This window comes from Phalacrocorax aristotelis, chromosome 14, assembly GCF_949628215.1.
Source record: "Phalacrocorax aristotelis chromosome 14, bGulAri2.1, whole genome shotgun sequence".
NCBI lineage: Eukaryota > Metazoa > Chordata > Aves > Suliformes > Phalacrocoracidae > Phalacrocorax > Phalacrocorax aristotelis.
The window spans coordinates 2745193-2769200 of NC_134289.1; the positions used below are offsets into that span (position 1 = coordinate 2745193).

At 51.7% G+C, this 24008-nt stretch overlaps 4 protein-coding genes across 10 annotated transcripts in view; 2 read left to right on the forward strand and 2 right to left on the reverse strand.

Annotated features, from left to right (window-relative positions):
- Positions 1-453: 453 nt before the first annotated feature.
- ECHS1 (enoyl-CoA hydratase, short chain 1) lies at positions 454-2604 on the forward strand. Its single transcript, XM_075109702.1, has 8 exons — positions 454-612; positions 1067-1264; positions 1385-1512; positions 1593-1692; positions 1814-1918; positions 2004-2123; positions 2212-2279; positions 2371-2604. The coding sequence occupies exons 1-8, from the start codon at positions 498-500 to the stop codon at positions 2434-2436; spliced, it is 900 nt and encodes a 299-aa protein (XP_074965803.1). The 5' UTR covers positions 454-497; the 3' UTR covers positions 2437-2604.
- Positions 2605-2989: 385 nt separating this feature from the next.
- On the reverse strand, positions 2990-8914 carry PRAP1 (proline rich acidic protein 1). 2 transcript variants are annotated; one of them, XM_075109704.1, is made up of 6 exons: positions 8708-8914; positions 5241-5879; positions 4466-4592; positions 3987-4065; positions 3827-3885; positions 2990-3368 (listed from the first exon to the last, which is right to left on the reverse strand). In XM_075109704.1, the coding sequence occupies exons 3-6, from the start codon at positions 4471-4473 to the stop codon at positions 3107-3109; spliced, it is 408 nt and encodes a 135-aa protein (XP_074965805.1). In that variant the 5' UTR covers positions 4474-4592; positions 5241-5879; positions 8708-8914; the 3' UTR covers positions 2990-3106. The 2 variants fall into 2 exon arrangements, with proteins under 2 accessions (XP_074965805.1, XP_074965804.1); XM_075109703.1 differs by lacking the exons at positions 5241-5879; positions 8708-8914 and having other exon boundaries at positions 3987-4105; positions 4466-4727.
- A 515-nt stretch (positions 8915-9429) lies between these two features.
- ZNF511 (zinc finger protein 511) lies at positions 9430-15407 on the reverse strand. The gene is made up of 6 exons (XM_075109705.1): positions 14984-15407; positions 14792-14865; positions 13706-13907; positions 13431-13555; positions 11945-12130; positions 9430-10488 (listed from the first exon to the last, which is right to left on the reverse strand). The coding sequence occupies exons 1-6, from the start codon at positions 15143-15145 to the stop codon at positions 10419-10421; spliced, it is 819 nt and encodes a 272-aa protein (XP_074965806.1). The 5' UTR covers positions 15146-15407; the 3' UTR covers positions 9430-10418.
- TUBGCP2 (tubulin gamma complex component 2) overlaps positions 15108-24008 on the forward strand; it is a 38407-nt gene continuing 29506 nt past the window's right edge. For 4 of the 6 annotated variants that reach the window (XM_075109696.1, XM_075109699.1, XM_075109700.1 and 1 more), the window contains exons 1-4: positions 15108-15196; positions 16341-16513; positions 18046-18174; positions 18483-18659. In XM_075109696.1, the coding sequence (XP_074965797.1) occupies positions 16364-16513; positions 18046-18174; positions 18483-18659 (456 nt within the window). In that variant the 5' untranslated portion in view covers positions 15108-15196; positions 16341-16363. Of the gene's footprint in view, positions 15651-16340; positions 16514-18045; positions 18175-18482; positions 18660-24008 lie in introns of all 6 variants that reach the window. The other 2 variants (XM_075109698.1, XM_075109697.1) reach the window with 2 other exon arrangements.

A 24008-nucleotide genomic window follows, 5' to 3' on the forward strand; every position in this document is an offset into this window, starting at 1 on the left:
CACGCGTATCCCCAGACCCTCACTCTACCCCCCCGGCTCCGCGCGCGCCTCCCCCGCCCGCGGGGCTCACCGGGCCCGCGGCTGCCGCCGGCTCCGCTCCGCTGCGCTCCTCCCGGCCCCGCTCCCGCTCCCCCTTTCCCAGCCCCACTCCACGCGCGGGGGTGGGGGCGCGCGCTCGGGACTGCGCGGCGGCAGGGGGCGGGACACGGTGACCACACAGGGCCGCCCGTGGCCGTGCGCGCACCACCACCACCCCCCCGCCCCTCGGCGCCCCTAGAACCCCCCCCCAACCCCGTCTCCGCCGGGCCCCACTCGTGTCCCGTCGCGCGGGTGGGGCTCGGTGGCCCTTCCTTCTCCGCCCGCGGGAGCGGGCGGGGGCGGGGGGCGGGAGGCGGTGGCACGGCCTCGGCCAATGGGGATGGCGCGCTGTGGGGCGGGGCCGTCTCGGCCAATGGGCGCGGGGAGGGCGGGGCGGGGAGGCTCCGCCCACCTCCGCCATGGCTGCCTCGCTGCGCGCGCTCCTCCGTCCCGCCGCCGCCGCCGCCGCGCGCCTCCTCGCGCTCCTCCCGCCGCACCCCCGCCCCCTCCCCGGGGCGCGGGGCTGCAGTGCCGGTGAGCAGGGGGCGCCGGGGGGGACGCGGGATGGGCACCGGGGCCGGGCTCCCCGCGCCGGGCGGCAGCACCATGTATGGGCTGTGGCACTGCGTACCAGGGACCCAGTACCGCGCACAGGGCCCGCACCGTGCACAGGGTCCGTGGACCGTGCACCGGGGCCCAGCACCGTGTAGCCGGTGCCTGGAGCGTGCACTCACTATGTCCCAGCACTGTGCACCGGCCTGGCACAGGGTAGTCACTGGGCTTCCCGTGAGCCCCGGTACCGAGCCCCTGGGGGTGGTGTCCCACTGGCTGCCGGTGACCGCTGGCACGAGCCAGCCACCATGAAGGTCGCCTTAAAATAGCGCGGTGCCCTGCAGCGGCTGGGCCTCACCGGAGGGCAGGTGGGGTGTCTCAACCAGTTGCGGGCAGGCGGTCGCCTAATGGGGCGGTGGCGGGGGGTGGCGGGCAGGGACCCCGTTCCAGTACCTGACAATGCAGAAGACGGGGATGCAGCAGAGCGTGGGCCTGATCCAGCTGAACCGGCCGCAGGCGCTCAATGCCCTCTGCGAGGGGTTGATGGAGGAGCTGCGGAGGGCACTGGAGGCCCTGGAGAGTGACCCGCAGGTGGGGGCCATCGTCATCACTGGCAGCCAAAAAGCCTTTGCAGGTAAGGCAGGGGGCCTCTCCCCACCCCAAAGTGGTTTTGTTTGTTGTTTGGTTTTGTTTGTTTTTTTTTTTTGGGGGGGGGGGGGGGGGGGGTGATGTCCCACACCATTTCCCTTTGCAGCTGGTGCAGACATCAAGGAGATGCAGAATAAAACCTTCCAAGAGTGCTACAGCGGCAGCTTCCTCAGTGGTTGGGACAAGGTCTCCACCATCCGCAAACCCATCATCGCTGCCGTGAATGGCTACGCCGTGAGTCTCCCCCACCTCTTCCCATGCCCCCTGGTTCAGCCCCAGCACCCCCTGACCCCTCTCTTCCTCCCCTGGCCCAGCTGGGTGGTGGGTGCGAGCTGGCCATGATGTGCGACATCATCTACGCCGGGGAGAAGGCGCAGTTCGGGCAACCTGAAATCCTGCTGGGAACCATCCCAGGTGAGCAGGGGACACCCAGGTATCCTAGGGCACCCAGGGGGGCCCATCCCGGCTGGAGCAGGGACAGCGGGAACACCCAGCTATCCCTCTTCGGACCTTTCCCTTTCCCAAATGGCTCCAGGCGCCGGAGGAACACAGAGGTTGACCAGGGCAGTGGGGAAGTCACTGGCGATGGAGATGGTCCTCACCGGGGACCGGATTTCAGCAGCAGAAGCAAAGGAGGCAGGTAGGGGTGTGGGCCAGCCCCAGCACCGCGGGGGTCCAGTGGGGAGCTGTCCCCCCACCCCACCACCTCCCACTGTCCATCCTAGGTCTGGTCAGCAAGGTCTTCCCTGTGGAAAAGCTGCTGGACGAGGCCATTGCCTGTGCTGAGAAGATCGCCAGCAACTCCAAGCTGGTGGCCGCCATGGCGAAGGAGTCAGTCAACGCCGGTAGGGGCAGGGGAGCCAACCGGGAATCTCCCCAGGGGTACTGCGGGGCCAGGCAGTGGGGTCTCCCCAACTTCTCCCTTGCTCTCAGCCTTTGAGACGACGCTGGCGGAGGGGAACAGGACGGAGAAGCGGCTTTTTTATGCCACTTTTGCCACCGTGAGTAGGGGGGTCAGCCCCGTTGCTGGGGTGGATGGCGGGGCTGCTGCACCTCCCCCCTACCCCAGCCTCACCTCTCTGCTCCTTGCAGGGCGACCGCAAGGAGGGGATGACAGCATTCGTGGAGAAGCGGAAGGCAGACTTCACTGACAGTTAAGCCCGGGGTGGTGCAGGTCCCCACAGCCACCTGCTCCCCATCAGTCCCCCGTGTCACCCCGCGGAGGGGGTCTGGGAGCCGGTGGCGAGTGACCCTTGCTTGGGGTAAGACAACCAGTAGCAAGAACCGCCTTTGCCATCGCTATTAAAAGGTTTTCCTGGCGCTTCAGGGAGATGGGGTGTCCTTGCTGTGGGGTCTGCCCCTGAGCTGGGAAATATTGGGGTTCACTGAGACCCCCCCACTTTGTCACATTATTCTCTGGTGCTGGGTGGGGCAGGAGTAACTTTGTAGCGCAACAGGTCTGTGTATCCCCTGGGAAGGGGACAGCCTGCACCACCTTCTTGGGCGCAACACCGACGCACTGAGTTTGCCCAGCCTCAGCTCAACCTGGGCTGAACTGAGGCTGGGGTGATGGGCTGAGTCCCCTGCCCCAAGGCATCATCCTCACCCTGCCCGGGGTCTCAGGGCGAGCCCAAGGATGGGTATCCCCTGGATTTGGGGGTCCTGCTCCTAGCAATAGGTTTCTGGCTGCAATGAGGAGCCCAGCAGGACATGGAGGGGGGAATCGGTTTATTGGGGTGCTCAAGGGTGGGTAGGGAGGGACATGTCCACTCAGGAAGCCCCAGGGGCAGCTCCCACTCCTCATTTCGCAGCCTGGGCATGTCTCCACTCAGCTGTGGTGGAGGTGGTCGCGGTCCTCCTCGGGGCCACTCTGCACCTCCAGGGACAGCATCCAGGGTGGCCCAAGGACATCGGCCTCCCTGGCATTGTCCTGGGGGTGGTAGAGGTGGTCACGGTCCTCCTCTGGTCCCTCCTGGGCTTGGTGGGAGACCCATCGAGCCCAGGCACTGCTGGAGAAGACCTTTATACCTGGTTCCACCTCTTTGGTGATCTCACCCTCCAGTAGCTCCATGGCTTGTGTGCCCAGGATGCTGGAAGAGGGGAGCAAAAACAGCGAAGAAAGGTTGTCGTGCATCAGGGTTACTGAATATCCCCCTGCCCCAAGGAAATCCCACCCCATCAGGGTGCAGGGACACTGGCGAGACACCCCCCCCCAAGGAGGCTGCAGTTAGGATCTCGGGGAGCAAACAGGCTAATTTAGCTGCTTATCCTGTGAACAGGCCAGATGGGTCCCAGACATTGGTGCTGCAGCATCCACAGCTCACCACCACCACCAGCAAAGGGAAACCAGTCGGGGCTCGGTGATCAGAGGGTTTGGGCGGTTTTGGGGGAAGACGGAGCTGGGAAGCCCTTAATTTTTGGGGGGTGCAAAGCAGTGAGGGAAATCTGTTTCCCCCTGAAACACTTTACAGCTTGGGGTGGTGTTCTGTTGGGTTTTACAAGCCAGATGTGGGTGCCCGGAGGTATGGGGAGTGCAGCTGCCTCTTACGTTTTCTCAGCCAAATCCTGCTCCATGGCCAGGTCCTTTCGCCCAGTGTTGCTTGGAGCCTGCGGGGAGAGAGGCAGGTGGCAGAGATCACAAGTGGGTCTCCCTGTGCCCGCTCATCACGTGGGGCAGCAGGAGAGTGAGGTGGAGGGTGGCGGCTCACCTGGGTGCCCCCAGGTGCAGGCAGGAGGAGGGCAGCACCCAGCAGGACGGTGATGCTGCAGAGTCGCACGGCCATCAGGCTGTCAGAGAGACGTTGGCAGTAGCTGTGTTGGCTAGTGTCTGCCCGCATCCAGAGTGTCACCCTGCACCCTGTTGCACAGTCTGCCTGCATCTGCCTTTACGCAGAGTGTGTGCCTGCACCCTGTACCCACAGCTCCTGCCTGTGTCTGCCTGTGCCCTGAGAGCCTGCCCATATTCCGCACGGAGCACCTGCCTGCGCCCCACACTCGCAGTGCCCATCTGTGCCCACAGTGCCTGCCTGCACCCAGAGCTCCTGCCTGTGCCTGCCTGCACCCACAGTCCCTGCCTGCACCCTGTGCCTGCTCCCACAGCTCCCGCCTGTGCCCACAGCTCCTTCCTGACCCCCGGTGCCCACCCGTGCCCTCCAGCACTGCCTGCGGGAGCCAGGCAGGGACATACCGCTCCATGGCTGCCTTCTGTGGGGCTGCTTGGCCCTTGCCCTGCACTTTGCCCACAGGCAGGTGCGGAGCCACCTGTCCCACGTGTCCCACGTGGTGTCGGCTGGTGCCAGGTCATGCTGCCAGTGCTGCTCGGGGGAAAAGGACATGAGATTAACCGCCCCGTGCACTGGGGCACGTACATCTCCCCGTGCACCATGGCTCATGCATCCCTGTATTTGACAACAAAGCAGCCACATTTCTGATCTGTGAATAAATGACCTGTGACTGAATGCATGCTGCAGGCAGCAAGCAGAAGCAAGGACCACCTAAGAGCTTCCTACAGCTGACGTTCACAGTGTCTTGCTATGTTACATAAATAAGGCTTGTTATAGCACAGCCAGGCCCTTGTGAACAGGGGATGTCAGAAGGGAGGAAGATGGACTCCAGGTAGCCTTAGTTCACAGGGTGCTTTGGGTTAGAAGGGGCCTTCGAGATAATCCAGTGCAACCCCCTACCATGGGCAGGGACATCTTCCGCTGGAGCGGGTATGTCAAAGCCATGTCCAACCTGACCTTGACCCATAGGAAAGCACAAGCTTTTCTAACTCATTGGAAGCTGAAGAGCTGAATTTGCCCTCTGAATTCAAACCACGATGGGGCAGTGGCTGCAGTAAGAGGCCTGGTCTGAAGCCCTCTCCAAGGAGATGTGATTGCCCCAAAGCCCCCAAGGAAGGATGGAGGAGGTGGTCCCAGCAGGGCAGGCAAGGGGTTGAAGAGGTGAGCAATGCATGCTACCTGCCGGTACAGGCAGACATCTCCCACGAGGCTGCCAGGGTGCAGGCATTTGCTCGGCAGTGACGAAGCCAAACGTGGCCAGCTTCAGTCAACCCAGCAAAAGGTGAGGAGCCTCATCCAGGGCCATGGCTGCCTTCCCCTCCTGCTTCCTGCTCCCCTGCCAGCTCCAGGACTTCTCTGATGCCCTGCTCAAACCTCTCCCATGGCTTCCCTGCCAGCTCAGTGATGTTAGACCATGTAGCTGGATCTGGACATTCTCCTGGTCGCATTGCAAAGCTTGGAAAATCCTTGCAGCCTCAAAACTGCAGGGCAGACAGGTTTGTGTCCTCCTGCCAGCAGGCAATCTCTGTAGGGGGGGGATGCATCCTGCACCCCAAAAGCCCCAGCAGCTTCCATGAGGATGGGGATTGCCAGGAGAAGTCCCAGCAAGGTGGTGACCTCTGGCATGGAGCTGCTCCTTCTTGTTCTGTGCTGCGGGGAGGAGCCTCTTTTGACTTCTCTGCTGGTGCACATGCCGATGTCTTGCTCCTGCTGTGGCATTGAGCACTCCCCCAGGTCAGCTGCAACCCTTTTCCTTGCTTCTCCCCCATGTCCAGCACAATGGGATCCATCTCCATCGCATGGGTGCCTTTATCTATCCTGCAAAGGAAGGAAAACAGGTGAATTTGGGGCTTTCAGGCCCCAAACCATTTGCCAATACATTTCCCTGCCTAGGAGATAAGCTTTGGAGGTGTGAGTCCAGAGCCTCTGCCCTCCCCAACGCTGCTGTGATGTCACACCCCACTTTCACCTAAGGGACCCTGCTTTTGCGCAAGGCCAGGTAAAGGCAAGCTCCTGGCAGCAGCTCTGCCATCCAGATGCTGGAGGACCTGAGCGGTGCTTTGCTTACACACCTGAACAAGGGAGAAGCTGGGGTCACACAATGTCTTATACAAATTCCCTTTCCTAGATGTATCAATTTTATACTATGCAAGTGTATTAATTTTGTTAATAGATATATAAATTCCCATTATACACTATAACGTGATGGGGGAGTGGAGTTTTACTGGAGACTTTGGTATTGTTGTTCATGCTTAAGCAAAAACAAACTGAAGGCCAGCCCAGCTTGCATGCTTCAACCCTGTTGGCTTTGCTTGGCCACAGGGTGGTGGGGTGCTCAAAGAGGGGTGAACACTGGGAAGAAATGCAGGGGTGCACATGCTTGTGTGCATGCAGCTGATCTTTGTGTATATGCATGCAATCTATCCGCCTGCTTCTCTGTGCCTGCAAGTGCATGCTTTGTTGCACACATCTGCATGTTGAGTACACACTGAATGTGTGCCCAATGTGTGTGTGTGCATGTGCTGTCTGCATTGCACAACTATTATCTGCACGCACACTGCGCATTTGCTGTATGTACACGTGCCTGTGGGCTGTGTGCACACAGACATGTGCAGGTGTGTACTGCACTTTTCTATCGGTTTGCTGAGTGTGTGTTGTCTGCCCCATGTTTGCACACATCCACGCGTGTGCCTGTGCAGCATGCGCAGGTATACGTTGCACACATGTATCATGCTTGTGTGCATCTCGGGCCATGTATGTGCTTGCCTGCAAATGCGTGCGCATGGTCTGTGTTTGTGCACCTGCTGTGCACACTTGTACACGCGTCTGGATCGTGCCCGTGTGTGCAGGGATCCTGCCCTGTGCTCGCGTTTGCTTACATGCGGTTGTTTGCAGGTATGCGCCTACATGTACATCCTACCACTGACATCAACAGTTAAGGACAGCCATAATGCTGTGAAGTCTTTAACAAGCCATTCTACTTTTGGGTAACAAATATAATCACCCGCTTTTTAATGTTGTTAACCCAATTCTTTTGCAGCTAGCTATATCCTTCCTGGCTGCTATCAAAAGACTTAACACATTTTACAGGTAGTGAGGAACTAGATCCGGAACTGGCACCGAAGTAGCGCAATGAAAATAGACCCCAGAGCTGACTGGATCCCAGCAATGCGGAGAGACTGCTAGTCTGTGCATGTATGCAGCATCAGTGTTTTGTAGCTTAAGCATTTTGATTTTCTTGTGGAACGTGTTGAGAAACCAACAGCTAGCTCAAGAAGAGGAAGAATGCAAAAACGCAGATCTTCACACAGCAAAATCACAGCAGTATTTTGGAAAAAAAACACACCACAGTACAGGGACATTATCAATAAAATACCTCAGCTGCTTGGGCAACTTAAATTTTACTGGAACTTGATGGATATTCCCATTTAAAAATGCAAATCATTCAGTAAAACATGTCAGGGGAAATTCAGATGCACAGCAAGAGCTCTGTTTAAATTTTGAATGTGGGGTGATAGAGACAACATTTTTTTGTTCCAAAGACTTTTTCATGTTATTCCACACCAGCATGGAGGAGCTTTTGAACCAGCTCCCTCTCTACAATAGATCTTTGAAAACAGAATAAAGATTAGTGTGTGTCCTTCTGATGGCCACTGCTGGGTACCTCCACCTGCTCCTGCCTGCACAAACAAGCAAGGGGACAGGAAAATCTGCTTACAACAAATCCCAGAAGGAAAAAAAAAAAAAAAATAAGAAAAGGAAATTAAAATAAGGATTTTTGAAGGCCACTGGCCAGCTGGAGAAGACTTGCCCATGGACTTTGGGAAAAGTTGGTAACCCAGAAGAGAGCTAGTCATGAGCCCTGAGGCTTTTCTTTTTTTTTTTTTTTAACACAAGTGCAGACACTGAGAGACCTGGAGTCTGGGCGAAAGGAAGGAATTTACAGGAGGAAACTTTGGACCTGAACACATAAGTGAGAGCAGATTGGGCTTCTGCATGATCTTTGTACCGTCACATGCCAACGCCCGCAAGCATCTCCAGCGACGTGGTGCCTGCTTCAAAATTCCAGTTATTCCAGTGCGGGAAAAAAAGCCTCATTAACAGCTTCCAGTGTTGGAAAGTGATTTTTGGTCATTGTTGGTTCCTGCTGACAGATGGCCCAGGGCAGGCATGGAGCAGGAGTGCCAGGGTGGTGGCCACAAGGGTGGTGACAGAGGCTGGTCTTCTCTGGACTGCACCACAGCCTGTCTCTGGGGGACCAGCAGCCTGCAGGGGTGAGGGCTGTGCACAGAACAGTGTGTGGGCGTGTACATGGGTGCCTGTGGGGGACAAGGTGTGTGTGTGGTGGTGCGGGGGGGAGGCAGTACTGTATGCAGTAGTTACTGGGTGCGTGCACAGGGCTGTGGGTCCAGGGCAGCTCCTGGGTAGCTCTATGCCCTGGCTGGCTGCTCCCCTCTCCCCCCTTCCCCACCTGGACTTCCCTCCATCCTCTGCTCCCTTCCTCTCTCCACCCTTCCCTCCCTCTTTCCATCATCCCTCCCATCCTTCTCTCCCTCCCTCCGTGCCTCCTTCTGCCCCTCTAGCCCTGCAGCAGATGCTCCCTAAAGCTGCCAGCCAGCCTCTCCCTCCCAGGGCTGTCTGCTCACCTGCAGCAGCGATCCTGGGCAGGTTTGCCTGCCGGAGACAGGTCTCTCCAGAGGCCAAGGAGCAAGAATTAACACCGAACAAGCCAGCTGAGTTTTAAACAGAGTGAAGCATTTTAAAACTCACAGGGAAATCTCATACATCTCTGTAAGCATCATTCCCTGCTCCTATCTGCAAGGATTTTTCAAAGCTGTTTTTATCCTTTGGTCCTCCAGGAGACGGGGAAGGAAAAAAAAAAAACAATTATGGATCCTAAGCTTGGATAAATGCCATTTCCACAACCCTTTTTTTTCCCCCTTTACAGACAATTTTTTAAGTGTCACAGTTCAGCAGGACCCCAAGACCTCAACGGCAGCACGTTGAGCCTGGCTCTGCGTTTCAAATCCATCTTTTCTCCTGACAGGATGAGATTAAAAAGGAAGGGAAAGACAAAAGGAAAAATAACCTCCATCTCAACCTGATTTGGGGGTATTTGGATCAAAGGGAGGTTTAATCTTCACATCTGTCTCTGCCTGGGCTTCAAAACAGCATTTAAATTCTCTATGAAGCAATTTTGTAAAAGTTTCTTATATTTATTCACCTAGTTGGAAGTTACTTTATTTTAACTCCCCATGGAAATGAGCTGCACTTCTCCTGGTCTGGGTAAACCTTTTGAGTGGGTTTCAGAGCCGGGGAGCGGAGCAGACTTCAGTGAGGTGGAAGAGGCCAGAATTAGGGACCAATGCTTATTTTCCTGTTTTATTTTTGTCAGTGGTTCCAGCTTCTGTACAGTCAGCAGATTTTGTCTTGGAATTTCCTGACTCTATTTTTTTCTCCCAAAGGGGAAAAAAAATAATCAAAAACATAATCCTGCGTAGTCTCAGCTCCAGCAGCTGATTTCCTCTCACCTCCACACTGCAGCGCTCTGCCTCAGTCTGAGGCTCTTTCTGCGAACAACTAATGCAGAGTTCAACCCACCCATGTCTGCGTGTGGTCCCAAGGGCTGTCCTCGCTGGGAGCTTTTAAAAAAAGCTGTGAGAAAATGAAAGAATTAAATTAAAAGAATTAATTGTTGTAATCTGCACTGCTCTTCCTCTGAATTTTATTTTGATTCTCGTTTGTGCAAGTAGGGCTGGCAGGGAAGCGCAAGACTCAGCCCCAGGCCAGCTGAGGAGATGCAGGGCTTCCTGCAGATAGGGGGAACGTGGTATATTTTGCTCATTATCCCTGCTGTGTTTTTGGCAGCAGTCCCTTGCAAGTTTTTCACAAAGCCTGTGTGTTTCCACAGCTGCCTGGAGTTTCAGAACAGCATTTGCCGTTTCCAAACTCAGGCAGGATGTGACCACCTACCTAGAAAGCCTGCTCTTCTGCCCAGAGTGGTCCTGGCACTGATGAGATACAAAAACTCAGCACAGAGACAGACAAATTTATTTGTAGCTTCATTTCAGAGAGGATCAGAAAAGAGACTGTTGTGTTGCAGGAAGGACCTGAAATGCTCCCAAAGGTAGGTGGTACAGAGACACAAAAGGACCGTAGCGAAGTACGTCCCAAGGTATTGACGTATGCCAAACTGCTGCTGCACAATCCCTGTTTTCGCCCTTCTGCCTTCCCTGCATGGGGTGGGACTCTCGCACACAACTGCAAATACCCCTGCTTGGCAACAGTGCCATTGCTAACGTTTGCAGGCAGTGGCAGCCAGCACCTTCTCATCTCACAGATCTGCTGCACTGACCTTCAGACTTTCTTCCTTGGTCCTTTAAATCCTCGGGTGGCACCTTGTCCAAAGCAAATCGTGGATGGGATCCTGGAAAGGGAGACATGCTTTAATAGACATGAACAGACCACCTCTCACAGGCTCACCGGGATGTTTTATGCCTTGCGTAGCATTTCAAGCTCCCACGGTGGGAAGAGCAAGGTATTGGGGGAGCAGGACATCTAAGTCACCAAAGTATCATTGAAAAAATGGGTGAACTACCAGTCTGCTTTTCCATTTATTCTGCACGTTTCATTTATGCTCTGAAGGCCTCTCCTCTCTTTAAAACCAGGTGCAAGGGGTTACAAAATGTAATATGCCATTGGGCATTTGCAGTGGTTTGTTGTGGAAGCACATGACTGTGAAGAGCAGGAGAGCAGAAGTGTGGCCTTTCAGCAGCAGTTTTTCCTTTTGACCTGCACTATCAGATCGAATTCACGGGACAGTTTCTTTCTGGTTTATAAGCTGTTATGCTGGACAAAGCAGTGAAGTTTAAAGTGTCCCTATGGCAGCTGCTTAGGGACAATATTTTGTCAGGCAAACCACAACATACAAAAGCAGACTCAACTGGCTGCAGTGTATTGCAAGCTCTTTCAGACTCTGCCACTCATTCAAAAGACCCAAATCAGCAACTCTCACCTCACCTCATTTTACAGAGGCAGAGCAAAACACTGACGCCAGTGAAAATGAGAGGGAGCTGAGTACAGAAGGGGGTTTCCCCGTGCGGGGCTCCAGCATGGCCATGGGCTCATCGTGCTGCTCCCAGACTGCCAGTGTGTCACAAGGGTGGCAAACTCAAACAAGAATCCCTTCGCTAATTGGAATAGTTCAGGCAAAACCATATCAACCTTTATGCTGAGACAATTAAAATGATGAATAAAATTATACCGATCTGGGTGCTCAGAAGAAGGTGGTGACCTTTTGATGGCTACCTTGTATCTTGTACAGGTTTTACGGCACATGATGAGGGGGATTTCAGAAGCCAAGCCAGCATTAGGCAATTGAGTGTCAAATTTCTGTAAAGATTTAAAAAAAACCCAACCAAACAGAAAAGCCAGCAATGCTGCTCTGGCCTTGCAGAACCAAAATTTGGAGCAGGATGTTCACCTGCTTTATTTGTGCCTTGTCCTGCAACTGCACAAACAGCTACAGTGAAATGCACCAGCTCAGCCCTGAGTCAGCTAGGATGGGAAAACGGAACAAAACTTGCTTGAGTATTTTAGTTCTTATCTTCAGACCCATGCCATTCTGCTATACCCTGGGAAAAGATCATAGGCAGGCAGACTAACAGAAAATTATTGTCACAGCTCTCACTGCATATGCACCCTCTGTCCTTCCTTATGCTTTCCTCTTTTAAAAATGGCTTTGAAAACATACATGGAAATCCTATTTCTTTTATCTTCAAGACAGAAGCACCCTGTGCTGTGCTGCACTAGGCACTGCAAAATACAATTAAGATGGGTCCCAGCCCCAGAAATCTTTGCCTGTGGAGGCCAACAGTACAAACCTAGATTTATAGAGTCGTTTCCCTGACCCCAAGGGGCCAGGGCTGGCTGTAGGTGGAAGGATCTCCATGTTCTCACTGGACCCTATTTCCATAGGGTCCACTTGGAACTGCTCTGACATCTCCATGCTCACATCCATTGGCACACTGGCACCCTGCTTTGGGGGAGAGCTCACATGTTTGGGGCTACTGCAGAAAGAAAAGCACAGAGCAAAAGAAATTAAAGGTATTTCATGACAAAACAGGTAAAGTCCAACTTGGGTGAGTTACTGCATGGAGGTAGAGAGATTTGGCTGAACAAACCATGGAGAGCAGTCAAAAGGCTGCTGGAGATATGCGTGATAGGCTCATATGAGTTTCTACATAAGTATTCAGGGCTGCTGCATTATAGCACATGGCTCTGTCCCCAGGTTCTTTTCTTCAGTCCATAAAGTGTAACTCCTTCAACAGCCTTGACTCCCCAAGAGGACTATCCTTTAGCTGACCTACTGATGCCAGGCCGCAGCCAAAGGTGATCATTAGCTTTTCATCCCTGGCTAAGGGGTCGGCAGCATTTGTGGTCAGCAGTTTCTTTCTCCCCTAACCACCAAGCCACTTTAATAGTAGGCAGCTGGGCATGCTTGCAAAGTCTTTGACCAGCTCTTCCCTTTTCAGTCTGACACACCCTGAAGTGTTTGGAGCAGAACACCTTTTGTGGCCAAACTTGCCCCAAGAACATTACCCTGTGACATGATGGCAGTGACTGACAGACTCTCAAGTCCCCTCACTGCTTCCATAATCACGGTGTTCCCATGTCCAGAGCTGTCTTACAACATCCCTTCTAACCACTGACACACAAAGGAAAGGAACTCTGAAGGTCTGAGCAGAGGGTTGGACTAGAGGGTTCACATTGTAGCTAGGCCAGGCTACCCAAGCAAGCTTTGGAAGACTCCAGAGTCCCAGTCCCCCGTCCCTTTGGGAACCCATCCCAGGGCCACACCACCCTGCCAGGCAAGAAATTTTCTCTCCACCCCATCACCCAGGTCTCTGAGGAAGGTGTTGAACAACATCAGCCCTTGCATTAATCCCTGTGGCGAAAGCAGTGCTTGAAGTGAGTGGTCAGCCGACCACTTTTGCCAAACTTAAAAAGCCTCCTTCTGCTCTACTTGTGCTTTTGGGCAATGGGAATATTGCCAAGGGTTGTAGAGCAAAACAGGAAGCATGCACAAAGTGACGCAGACGCCAGCTTTGCGTTTACCTTGAGATGGCACGAAGGGAGCAGAGTCTGGAGCCATGTGGGGAGAGAAATAAGACACACTTCAACATTAAGTAAAACATTGCCACAGAAAGCCTTGCAAGTTTACCTCTTCTTACAAGCAGCGGAAAACCTAATTTCTGAGCCTGTTAGGATATAAAGTTGCTTAGTCTGGAAAGGGAGGGAGACAGCAGAGAAGCACAACATCACCTCTGCAGGGGAAAACCAGTTGTACTATCGCAGTTCTGCGGTTACCTTTTCACTTTCTTCGGTCTATCAAACCGAAAGTCAGCAGGATAAAGGTGAACAGTGACCAAGTGATCCTTTCTGTCCTTGCTGCTCTTGAACTTCTCCACACAGCTCTCTACCAAACACTTGTACTGAAAGGCAGGGGAAAAAAGACAAAATTGGGAAAGGCAAGCAGCATCAGCTGGGGATATGGATACCCTCCCCGAACGGTCAGTCTCCGAGGGTGCTGGCCCGTGCCACGCACACCAGCCCCAAGCAAAGGGCTGAGCATAGTGATTTACCATGTTTTGCTTCTCGGCCATTATCTGGAAAAGTGAGTCATGCCACTCCAAGATGTGAATATCCAAGAGATGCCCCGATGGAAAGGAGTGCTTGCAGAAGGAGCAGACGTTCCTGTGCAGCGTGTTGTAGTGGTGCTCGTAGCCCTCCAGTGTATCAAAAACCTGGCAACACCCAGAGATGTGGCAACTGAATTCAGACACCCTGCAGGGAAATGAGGATGTCCATAACTTAAATGATATTAGAACCTTAATTTAAGCTGCATATATCCCTCTAGATTACTTTATTTACTTGTGGCATTTTTTGTGAATAATACTTAAACTAAATGAAAGGTGCGATGGAATGAGGATTATGATGGTAGTTGGAAACTCCTATTTGCTGTTACGGCTTGAGCATCGTATATATTATCGTCCTCTGAAGTGGTAGTTTGATTAGGAATAAACACCAAGCAGCAATGTGAGAAATAAGATGTTTGACCATAAAGTTGCAGCTGTGGATTAAACCTTTGTGCCAACAGGGTTTAACAGGCACCTGTAGGATAAGCTTGCACAATCCTTGAAGAACTTTCTCAACTTTGTATACAAGAGCAAGTTTTAAAGCAAGGTGAAGATCCTTCCCCAGGCTTAGCTTTCCTAATTGGGGCTGTCTGTACCACACAGCTCTCCCACTGCTTTGACAGGCTACATAATAACCTGCCACTTAAATCCTCTTGTTTATCCACAATCCCAGTTACAGATGCCTGAGCTGCTTATGGGGAACCCTGTGAGAGTTCATCCAGCAAGTACAAGAAGCCAGTATTTAGGCTGGCAGCACACCGCAGAACAAAATACTGATTTTTAACCTTTTCAGCAGGACGTTTAAGTTTACAAACCATATCACCTAATTTTCCTTTTCAAACTGCTTTGCAATGCGTCCACATCTCCTCCCTTTGAACTCATTTCTCTTCCCCGGCCTCTAACGCCCACGGACCGATGGAACGGCCTCACGCCCGCACGCCAGCGGGCAGGGGCAGTGCTCGTACCACCGGTGCCGCGGGACGGGGCGACCCGGAGGCAGGCCTGCAGCCCGGCGATGCCCGCCTCACTTACTTGGGTCTCTCGGCCACCGCTGCCAGGCCGGTGAGGACGCCCCGCAGGTAGAGGTGCCGGTGAACGTCCCCATCCTGAAGAGGAGCAGAGAGAGGCGGTGGGCGGGCCGGCCTGCGCCCCGGGACCGGCCCTTCTCCCCCGCGGAGGCCCTGAGGTAGCGCGGCCGGTGCCGCCGGGAGAGCAGCCCCTCACCTCGAGGAGCGGGTGGTGCGGGCCCAGCCGGAGGCGGCAGGGGGCAAAGGCGAAGGGCGGGACCGGGGGGGCCGGCGGGGCCGAGGGGGGCGGCGAGGCCGGGGGGGGCCTCTCCCGCAGGCGGCGGCGCAGACCGGGCGGCAGGCGCAGCATGACGCGCATGCGCGGGGGGCGCGCTTCCGGGCGCCGGTACGAGCACTTCCAGGCGGGCAGGTATGGCCGGGGTGGGTCGAGGGCGGCGGGAGGCGCTGGGTCTACCTGGGTGCTGCATATATGCCACCCTATATACACCACTGGGAGGCGGAGGGACTCTTCGCAGCTCCTGGGTGGGGTGTGTGTGTCCCTGGTCCGTCCCTGCTGCCCCCGGGGCCAGCGCCTTGGCTGCAGCAGGTCGCTGGGAGCTGAGTCCGGGCGAGCAGGAGCATCCCCGGGCGGGGATCGATTCCCGCGCACCTTCCCCACCCCCCGCCGCCGCCCGGGGCCCGTCCCAGCGGCGCCCCGCTCGCAGGGGGAAGGGCTCTTCCCGCGGGGCCGGCCGGGGTTTGCCGTGCGGCAGCTCTGCCGGTGCCCCTGGGGCTCTCGCTGCGCCCGTCTGACCCAGCTGGGTGTTAGGAGAAGGTGCTCGCACATGAGGACCAGGGCCCCGGGGAAACCTGGGTTTTTGGAGGTACTTCAGCTTAGACTAGACTAGGCTTTGCGGAGCCTGCTGTAATTCGACTCACTTTTTGGGTGGAGGGTTGGGTAGAGCCTTGCAGAGAGCCATTCCAGCCTAAATGATTCAATGATTTTGGCAAACCAAAAGTGTGTCCGTGTGCTTGGTAGCCTGCATCTGTACAGGGTGTCACATTAAACTCCATATGTGCATGATGCCTCAACCAGGCTCTTACTTCTGTGGCCATCATTACAGTAACTTTGCAGAATTTGGTGCTTGTCCATTAATAAAACATACAGTAGAATATAAAGACCCCTAAACCTGGAAAAACTACTTTAAATAACTTCGGAAGCAGCAGCGTGGGTGGGCTGCTGAAGCCAGCAGTTTCAGCTGTGCCTGCAGTCTGTCAGTACACAAGCCAGCACTTCTTACGGCGACTCAGTAATTTTTCCACCGACAGTGTGATTTTGAGACTGAAAGCTCTTCTGCTGGCTTACCTGTGTTTAAGGTGGGATTTATACCAGTGTAGTTAACTCTGGCACAAAAGCGAGCATCTCTGTTTTGCTTGCTTCTTCCCCTTACCTCTGTTTCTTTGTTCCAGGCAAATATTTTAGCAGGCTCATAATGTAGTCAGGAAATGTTTGTGTGGATATATTTTTATTTGCAGTAGTAAAATAATAATGCCTTTGTTTCTGCATTCCACAGAACTTGTAGCCACAGGTGGTAGTATGAGCGAGTTTCGCATTCACCATGATGTCAATGAGTTGCTTAGCCTGTTGCGTGTTCATGGTGGGGAAGGAGCCGAAGTCTACATTGATCTTTTGCAGAAGAATCGAACGCCTTATGTTACCACAACAGTGTCTGCCCACAGTGCGAAGGTAAGTGTCAGCCTACTGTACTTACAGCTGAGATGCGTTTCAGACCTTATGGGGGGCCGGCAGGGCTCCTGAGGCAGCGTCCTTTCTGTACAGTCTCTTCCTCTAGGACCAAATCAAGATGAACATTCCTCAGTGTGATTTCTCTTGGCTGGTGATGTGAATCACCTTTTCCATACTCTACTGTGAGGTAACTTGACTTTTGTGGGTGCAGAGCTGGACTCGTGTTCGGAGGGGTAATGGCTCTCCCAAGCTTTTCTGAGAATAACAGTGAAATCATGTTGGTATTGGTAAAAAAAGGGGGTAATCTGATCTGGAATCTCAATTTAGGATGTAAAGTAGAAAGATTATATCAGGAAAAAGGTAAAATCCATGCATCTTGGAGAGATTGGTGAAAGAACACGAGAAGGATTGTTAGAACTAGGTGGGGGGAGGTTCAAAGAAGGAGCTTATATTGTGTGTGTGATGGTTGTTTCAAATTTTAATTAGAGGGGTTGTCCTCTGGAGGAATAAAACAAGTGAAAAATAGTAACTGTGTGAAATATGATTATATGAACAACACCTGACTTTTTTTCTGAATATCACCCAGGTATTAGGGATTAAAGCCTGACACTCTCATGACCAGGCATGCTTCTGTCACGATAATACTGGTTTTCATTGTTGTTTTTAAAAGCAATCAATCCATCAGTCAAGCTATAAGTGCTAGAAAATTGCTGACTCTGAAGGTTTAGATCTTTGTAGCTTGAACTGCGTGTTTTCTCTAATTCCAGTCTTGTGCATCATTTACAGTAACAGCTACAGTTCATAGGCTTGTAGAAAGATTTAAGTAGGAGGCACAGCTGGAGACCTGCAGTCCAACCCCTTGCTTGTAGCAGGGCCAGTATCACAGCTACAGCAGGCTGCTTAGTTGCGTCTTGAAGATCTCCAGGAGATTCCTCCACCTCTCTGGCCATGTCCCAGGGTCACCTCTCTCTCCAGAAAAGACTGTTTCCCTAGGGCTGGTTGGGATTTTCTGTGTCACAGTTTGTGCCAGTGCCTGTGGTGCTTTTGCTGCCCTTGGAGCAGTATCTGTAACCCCTTTGGGTGGTGGGCAGTACACCCCACTGTCTCCATGGCTCTGCACTGGGCTCTCAGTTTGTTGATGTCTCTCTTTCTAGTGGGGCCCCCAAAGTGGACCTGGTGTCCAGATGTGGCTTCATCAGTGCCAAATCCCTTAATAAACTTGAAAACAGAAAATTATTCCTTCTGACTGAACATGTGCAAAGCGAGTCCTGCTACAAGTCTTGTGTTTACCTTGATCTTTTCTCTCCTGCAGTCCTCCTCTGTCACCTGAAGTGCCAGGACCCCCACTCTCCTCCAGCATAATTATTAGTAGGAGACCAATGCTGCAGCATTCAGTCCAAAACCCATTCTCTGAAGTACTTTGGCAGCAGCTGCAGCCTCCACCTTGTCTCCATCCTTGCACAATGCTCCTCTCTTGAATGCTGTGATAATAATATACATTAAACATTTAATATCAATGTGGTGTTTTACAGGTAAAAATAGCAGAGTTTTCTCGAACCCCTGAAGATTTTTTAAAGAAGTACGATGAGCTGAAGTCTAAAAATACAAGACATCTAGACTCTTTAGTTTATCTGCTGTCAAAACTCACAGAAGACAAAGAGGTTTGTTTCTCCTTTAGAATAGGATGTGTTATAAGTATTCAACAGTAGCAACAATGCAGTGATTTTAAGTACAGCGCACTTTCTGATGACAGTGTTCAGTGAAATGCATTGAAATCAACATATAACCAGTTTTAGCATTTACTTAAAGCACTACTGAGAATTATGATCCTCTTGATATAAACCACTAAGGCATGGGAAACTGGGCCAGAAAGGCCTGTGTTCTGACTCAGCACTACTGTCATACGTTTTTTGCCTTAGTGCGTGTTGACCTGTGTTCACAAAATCCTTTCTTTTTTGTGTATGTACAGACACTCCAGTATTTGCAACAAAATGCTAAAGAAAGGGCAGAACTTGCAGCAAATGCAGCAACCAGTGGCAGCACAAATTTTTCCATTCCCTCATCTTCTTCCAAGATATCTCTACAGGAGCTTGAGGAGCTGCGCAAGCAGCTGGGCAGTGTCACAGCCAACTCCAGTGTACAGCAGGTACTGTCTCTTCCCAGAATCTTTCCCTTCTCCTCATGTGTATAGCTGTGCTGGTAACTTGTGTCATCTAGTGGAGTTACAAATGTTCCTATCTGTGCAGATAATCTAAATTAATCTTTAAAAATTAATTTCTTAGATTATATTAAATCTTTGTGCTGTTCTTAATAAAAGTGGCCTTTTTCTATTTAAGTCAGTTAAGTCAAGTTTAGGCCACAACAGTTCTGACTGGTGGGGATATATGTAATTTCATTTTTCCCATTTCAAACAACTGCTTTAAGCTGTGCTGACGTTTCCTTTTCTGCCTGTGGCAGTGCTTGCTCAGGAGGTCAGCAGCCATTGTGGCATGTTCCCATCCTTGCCAGGAGTTCTGCTTTCCCGGATAACATGGGTACAATGCTTCACATGGCCATTCCCCAAGTGGACACAGCCATTCCCTTTACTTAGCTATTTGAGCTCCTGAAATAACTGCTGCAAAGTGATCCCAAAGATAAAAAGGAAGGAAAAAAAAAAAACCTGCTGTAGAAGTAAACTGTATCATTGCAAGACACAGGCTTGGAAAACAGTTAAGCAAGCGTTTCATTATCAGTAGGCCGGAGGGTAGGATGTGCAAAAGGGCAAATATTACTTAAATCCCAACTTCTGTTTCCTATAACCATTTGTATAAATAACTATACTGTGATGGGTTGACCTTGGCTAACCACTCTATCACTCCCCCTGCTCAACAGGACAGGGGGAGAAAAATAGGACGAAAAACTTGTGGGCCAAGATATGGGCATTTTGGCTGTGGAAGGCACAGCAGCAGCTGTGTATGGACAGTTATTTTGACAGAGGTGAAAGAGTGGTAAGTGGGGAGAAGGGGAAGAAGAAAAGGTGCTCAGTGTTCCATAGTGAGTGAGCAGCTGGACAATATGTGCAAATGCTTCCATTTAAACTTTTTCAGCTTACCTTTGTCCCAGAGGTTTGTTTCTGTTCTGCTTTCCTATGACTGGTCAATAAAATCTAACAGGGAACAAGCCTTCAGGCACAGCATGTGACTGTTTCTGAGGATGTCGGCCTACTTGTGAACACTCAGAAATCACACACTGGGGTCTTCTCTGTCTTCAGTCTCTGTTGTGACATTCCTGCTCCCTTGCTCAATGGAGGCACATCTATGTCTTGTTAGCGCACAGGGTCTGTCCGCACTGGTGCGGTGTGTGCTTCGCTCAGCTGCTCACTCTGCGGCACTGCTGGCCATGTGGCAGCATTCACGTTCATGATGCATCCTACCAACCTTTGCTGTTGAGCTCTCTAGCTGAGGCTGTCTATGGTTTATTGTGCATGCAGGCTCCACAGCAGATGTGTGGTTCCTCTTCGGTCTGTGAAGATCTTCCTGTGGCAGTGGCTGAACAGAGTTAACACCTTCCAGGGAACACCCTCCTGCCCCTGGTGAAGATGATGGCAGTAGATGATGTGTCTGCCACCAAGTGTGGAGTTTGCTGTGGTGGTCAGATCACTTCAGGCCATTGATGGCTAGAGGAGGTGACCCTCCATGCTCAGTGTTTTGGATCACCCAACGGGTCTCTCAGCTCAAAGGGCTATATGCATGTGATGATGGAGAGTTCAATCCTAAACAGAAGGAGTTTAACCCCCTGCCCCTGTCAGGCAGTGATGAAACCAGCCTTGTTCCACATATGCTGTGGAATACATGTCTGCACAGACTGTTTGCCTCACTCATTCAAATCCTTCACAGATTATCTGAGTCAAGTGGTTGATTTATATCATGAAGGGAAGATGAATTTCCAGTAAGATAACGGATCTTTTTAATAGGATTTATGGGTGGACTTGCTAAAAGGGGAAAGAAGAGTAAGTTGTGGTCTCTGCGACGTGCAGTTCACAACCAAAGGAATTGAAATGGTGATGCAAGCCAATTAAAAAGATTTGTGCCTCCCTGCTGCTCCATTTATACTTTATTCAGACTTAAAGCGTTGAAACTCTGATAAAAGGCCCTAACAGGCGGTTACTTGGGGCGATTGAGTCAGTAGGGCTGTATCAACTCATGTAGCTGAAATCTCTTGATCCAGAGTTTCTGCTAGAGCCGCTTCCCAAGAGGACTGTCAAGTAGTCATAATAATTGTAATTGATTTATTTCTCCAGCACCTGCCATATCCATCATCCTTCTAGAAGTCAGGTTGTGTGCCGGCACAAACTGTGGAGTGACCATTCACACCGTATTAATGGATGTGAGGGTCTCACTTGACCAACTCTATGATCATTGTGGCACCATCTTCACTCACCAGGCATGGAGCATAGCTGCCAGTGTTTCCACGGATTCGTTGTGGCACTCGTGGAAGGAACTGCTGGGGTTGTCCTGTCCAGCCTCCCTCTCACAGCAAGACTGTCACCCACACTACATCAGGGCAGCTGTCATTTTGTCCGAGTCCTGCAGCCCCCCCCCAGGACGGAGGTATTCCACCTCCCTGTTGACCCCCATGGCTGCTTCCCCTTTGCAGGAAGAAGCATCTCTCCCTGTCCAGTCTGAGTATTCCAAGAGACAGCTTCTGTGTGTGGCTGCCTGAACCTCCTGCCACTTCTGAGGAGCTTGGCTTCACCCATCATCTTGGTACTTGTCCTTTTTGTAGTTGCAGACTGCTCTTAGACCTGTTGGCCAGACCCAGCAAAGCCCAGTTGTCCTCACCAGCCCTCGGTCATGTGCTCTAGGTCTAGTGTATGCCCACTGCTGCCCACCTTCACTGGCACCAGGTCTAAAGTGCAGGGAGCCCTTTGGCGCAGTTGGCATTCACTGAGCACGAAGATGAGCTCATTCTCTACCTTGATAGATATGGGCACTGACATTGCTTAAGATGCCAGCTGCAGGTTCATCAGTGTGAAAGTGGCAAACTGCCACCCTATCCCGTGGGCTTTTAAGTGCCAGGCTGACACCTGAGGACCAGGGAGTTTTATCCAGGTTGTCTTTGAAGCCTGTGATGACAGAGATCTAAACTGTAAGTGGCAGAGAGAATGTGATTCATGTCCCCGAGACACGTGCCTTGTAACTGGTGCCACAAATGCTGTGCCATCTGCCCTGCGATTATTTGGCACTGTCAGAGAGATCATCCAGTGATCTTGCAGTGATTGGAGTGGCTGCTTGGAGCAGTTTTGGCCCTAGAATCTTCAAGGTGCTAAAAGTTACATGTTCCCTTTCAGGTAGCTGTGTCCATTATAGCCAAAACTGTATCAACTGTCTTGAACTCTGCCAGTTAACAAATTCACACTAGAGCTGGCTGAACTCCAACAGGAGCTCTTTGCCTCATGTCATTCCAGAGAATCACTAGTGAAGAAGAATCAATCCTTCAATGAAGAAGGTTCTGCATATGTTTCAGGGGTTCTGGCTGCTCCTTTTCACAACACTGTAATGAATAGGCCTCAGTCCCTGCCTTTTTATTAGGGACGGATGCCACAGCCCACACGCTTACTCCAGGCACATCCCAGCCCATAGGCTGTGAGCTCACAGGGACAGAGATGCCAGCATGCTCCCTCACAGTGCCATGAGCTCAACTCATTTCAGGGACTTCTTCAGGCACTGGGAGCTATTGGGCTTGTTCTTGTATAGTTTGGAAGTAGGGAATTTTACAATAGGTATATTCCAAGGCCAAGAAGGAAAGGAGACTACTAGATGGATAAGGAATTGGCTGGAGGGCTGTATCCAAAGACTCACAGTCAATGGCTCAATGTCCAAACAGAAACCAGTAATGAGTGGTGTCCCTCAAGGGTCCGTATTGGAACAAATACTATTTAATATCTTCATCAATGACATACCTAGTGGGATCGAGTGTACCCTCAGCAAGTTTGTGGATGGCACCAAGCTGAGTGGTGCAGCTGATACAGAGGAGGGAAGGGATGCTATCCAGAGGGACCTTGGCAGGCTGGAGGAGTGGGCCCGTGTGAACCTCCTAACGTTCAGCAAAGCCAAGTGCAAGATCCTGCACTTGGGTTGGGACAATCCCCACTATCAGTACAGACTGGGGGATAAAGGGATGATGGAGAGCAGCCCTGTGGAGGAGGACCTGGGGATACTGGTGGAAAAAAAAAAAAGGACGTGAGCTGGCAATGTGTGCTGGCAGATCAGAAGGACAAGTATGTCCTGGGCTGCATGACAAGAAGTGTGGCCAGCAGGTCGAGGGACGTGACTCTGCCCCTCTATTCCATCCTTGTGAGACCCCACCTGCAGCACTGTGTCCAGCTCTGGGGCCCCCAGTGCAAGAAAGACATGGATCTGCTGGAGCGGGTCCAGAGGAGGCCATGAAAATGATCTGAGGGTTGGAACACCCCTCCCGTGGAGAGAGGCTAAGAGAGTTGGGGTTGTTTGGCCTGGAAAAGAGAAAAGTCCAAGGAGACCTTACTGTGGCTTTCAATATATAAAGGGGGTTTTAAGAAAGATGGCAAGACTTTTTACCAGGGCCTGTAGTGACAGGACAAGGGGCAACAGTTTTCAACAGAAAGAGGGCAGGTTTAGATGGGATGCTCCATCCCTGGCAGTGTTCAAGGTCAGGTTGGACAGGGCTTTGAGCAACCTGATCTAGTAAAAGATGTCCCTGCCCATGGCAGGGGAGTTGGAATGGGTGATATTTAAAGGTCCTTTCCAACCCAAACCATTCTATGAGTCTATGATCTGATTTCTTTTTGGCAGTTGAAGACAGGAATTATGTCATGCCTCTGAATTTCCAAGGTGTAACTTTCATATAATCCATCTCACTGAACTATCTCTGTTTTATAGTACTGTCTTCCATCCACATGTGCTGTGGAGATCTTACCTGGCTCTGTTAGGTTGTATGGTCTCCCGTACTTAGCCAGTGCATGAGAAGCTTTTGGACTCAGATACTTTCTTAGTCTGCTCTCATAAGTGTGCATGGTTCATGGAGATGTTGTGATGGTGATGTCCATGGTCTGTGGAGCTTTTCTTCCTACTCATTCCTTCCTGCTATTTGGGAAGGTGAAATGATGGCTGCCCTTCTCCTAAGCAGAAGCTCATTCATACAGCCATGTTGCATAGGGCCAGTGCTACAGGGAGATCTTTCAATCCAGGTCTTCCTTTAACAACCTGGAGCTCAAGATACAGAAAGCGCATGTAGTATTTCGATCTTTTAGCCAATGTCTGTGTGTCTGTATCACAATGGGCAAGTAAACTACTATAAGCTACTTCAGTAGAGGAGTATTTTCTCACCTTATGGGTTTAAGATTTATGGAGGAGTTCAAATTGTTTACCCATGTGAAGGACTCAGTCCTACTCAGAGATCTGCAATTTTATGTGAAATTTAGTCATTCTTTGAACTGCTGGCAGCTTACTTGACGCTTCACCCTTCTCCATACTTT

What these genes read in the sequence shown, in the direction of transcription:
- ECHS1 (XM_075109702.1), top strand. Translation starts at nt 498, where the DNA reads ATGGCTGCCTCGCTGCGCGCGCTCCTCCGTCCCGCCGCCGCCGCCGCC. An exon ending in CAGCCAAAAAGCCTTTGCAG is followed by an intron (nt 1,265 to 1,384) that starts GTAAGGCAGGGG and finishes TTCCCTTTGCAG; the next exon opens with CTGGTGCAGACATCAAGGAG. An exon ending in CTGCCGTGAATGGCTACGCC is followed by an intron (nt 1,513 to 1,592) that starts GTGAGTCTCCCC and finishes CCCCTGGCCCAG; the next exon opens with CTGGGTGGTGGGTGCGAGCT.
- PRAP1 (XM_075109703.1), bottom strand. Translation starts at nt 4,703, where the DNA reads ATGTGGCTGCTTTGTTGTCAAATACAGGGATGCATGAGCCATGGTGCA. An exon ending in CAGAAGGCAGCCATGGAGCG is followed by an intron (nt 4,106 to 4,465) that starts GTATGTCCCTGC and finishes GGATGCGGGCAG; the next exon opens with ACACTAGCCAACACAGCTAC. An exon ending in CTGCACCTGGGGGCACCCAG is followed by an intron (nt 3,886 to 3,986) that starts GTGAGCCGCCAC and finishes CTCTCCCCGCAG; the next exon opens with GCTCCAAGCAACACTGGGCG.
- ZNF511 (XM_075109705.1), bottom strand. Translation starts at nt 15,145, where the DNA reads ATGCGCGTCATGCTGCGCCTGCCGCCCGGTCTGCGCCGCCGCCTGCGG. An exon ending in TGGCCGAGAAGCAAAACATG is followed by an intron (nt 13,556 to 13,705) that starts GTAAATCACTAT and finishes CCTGCCTTTCAG; the next exon opens with TACAAGTGTTTGGTAGAGAG. An exon ending in AAACGACTCTATAAATCTAG is followed by an intron (nt 10,489 to 11,944) that starts GTTTGTACTGTT and finishes CTCCCTTTCCAG; the next exon opens with GATCCCATCCACGATTTGCT.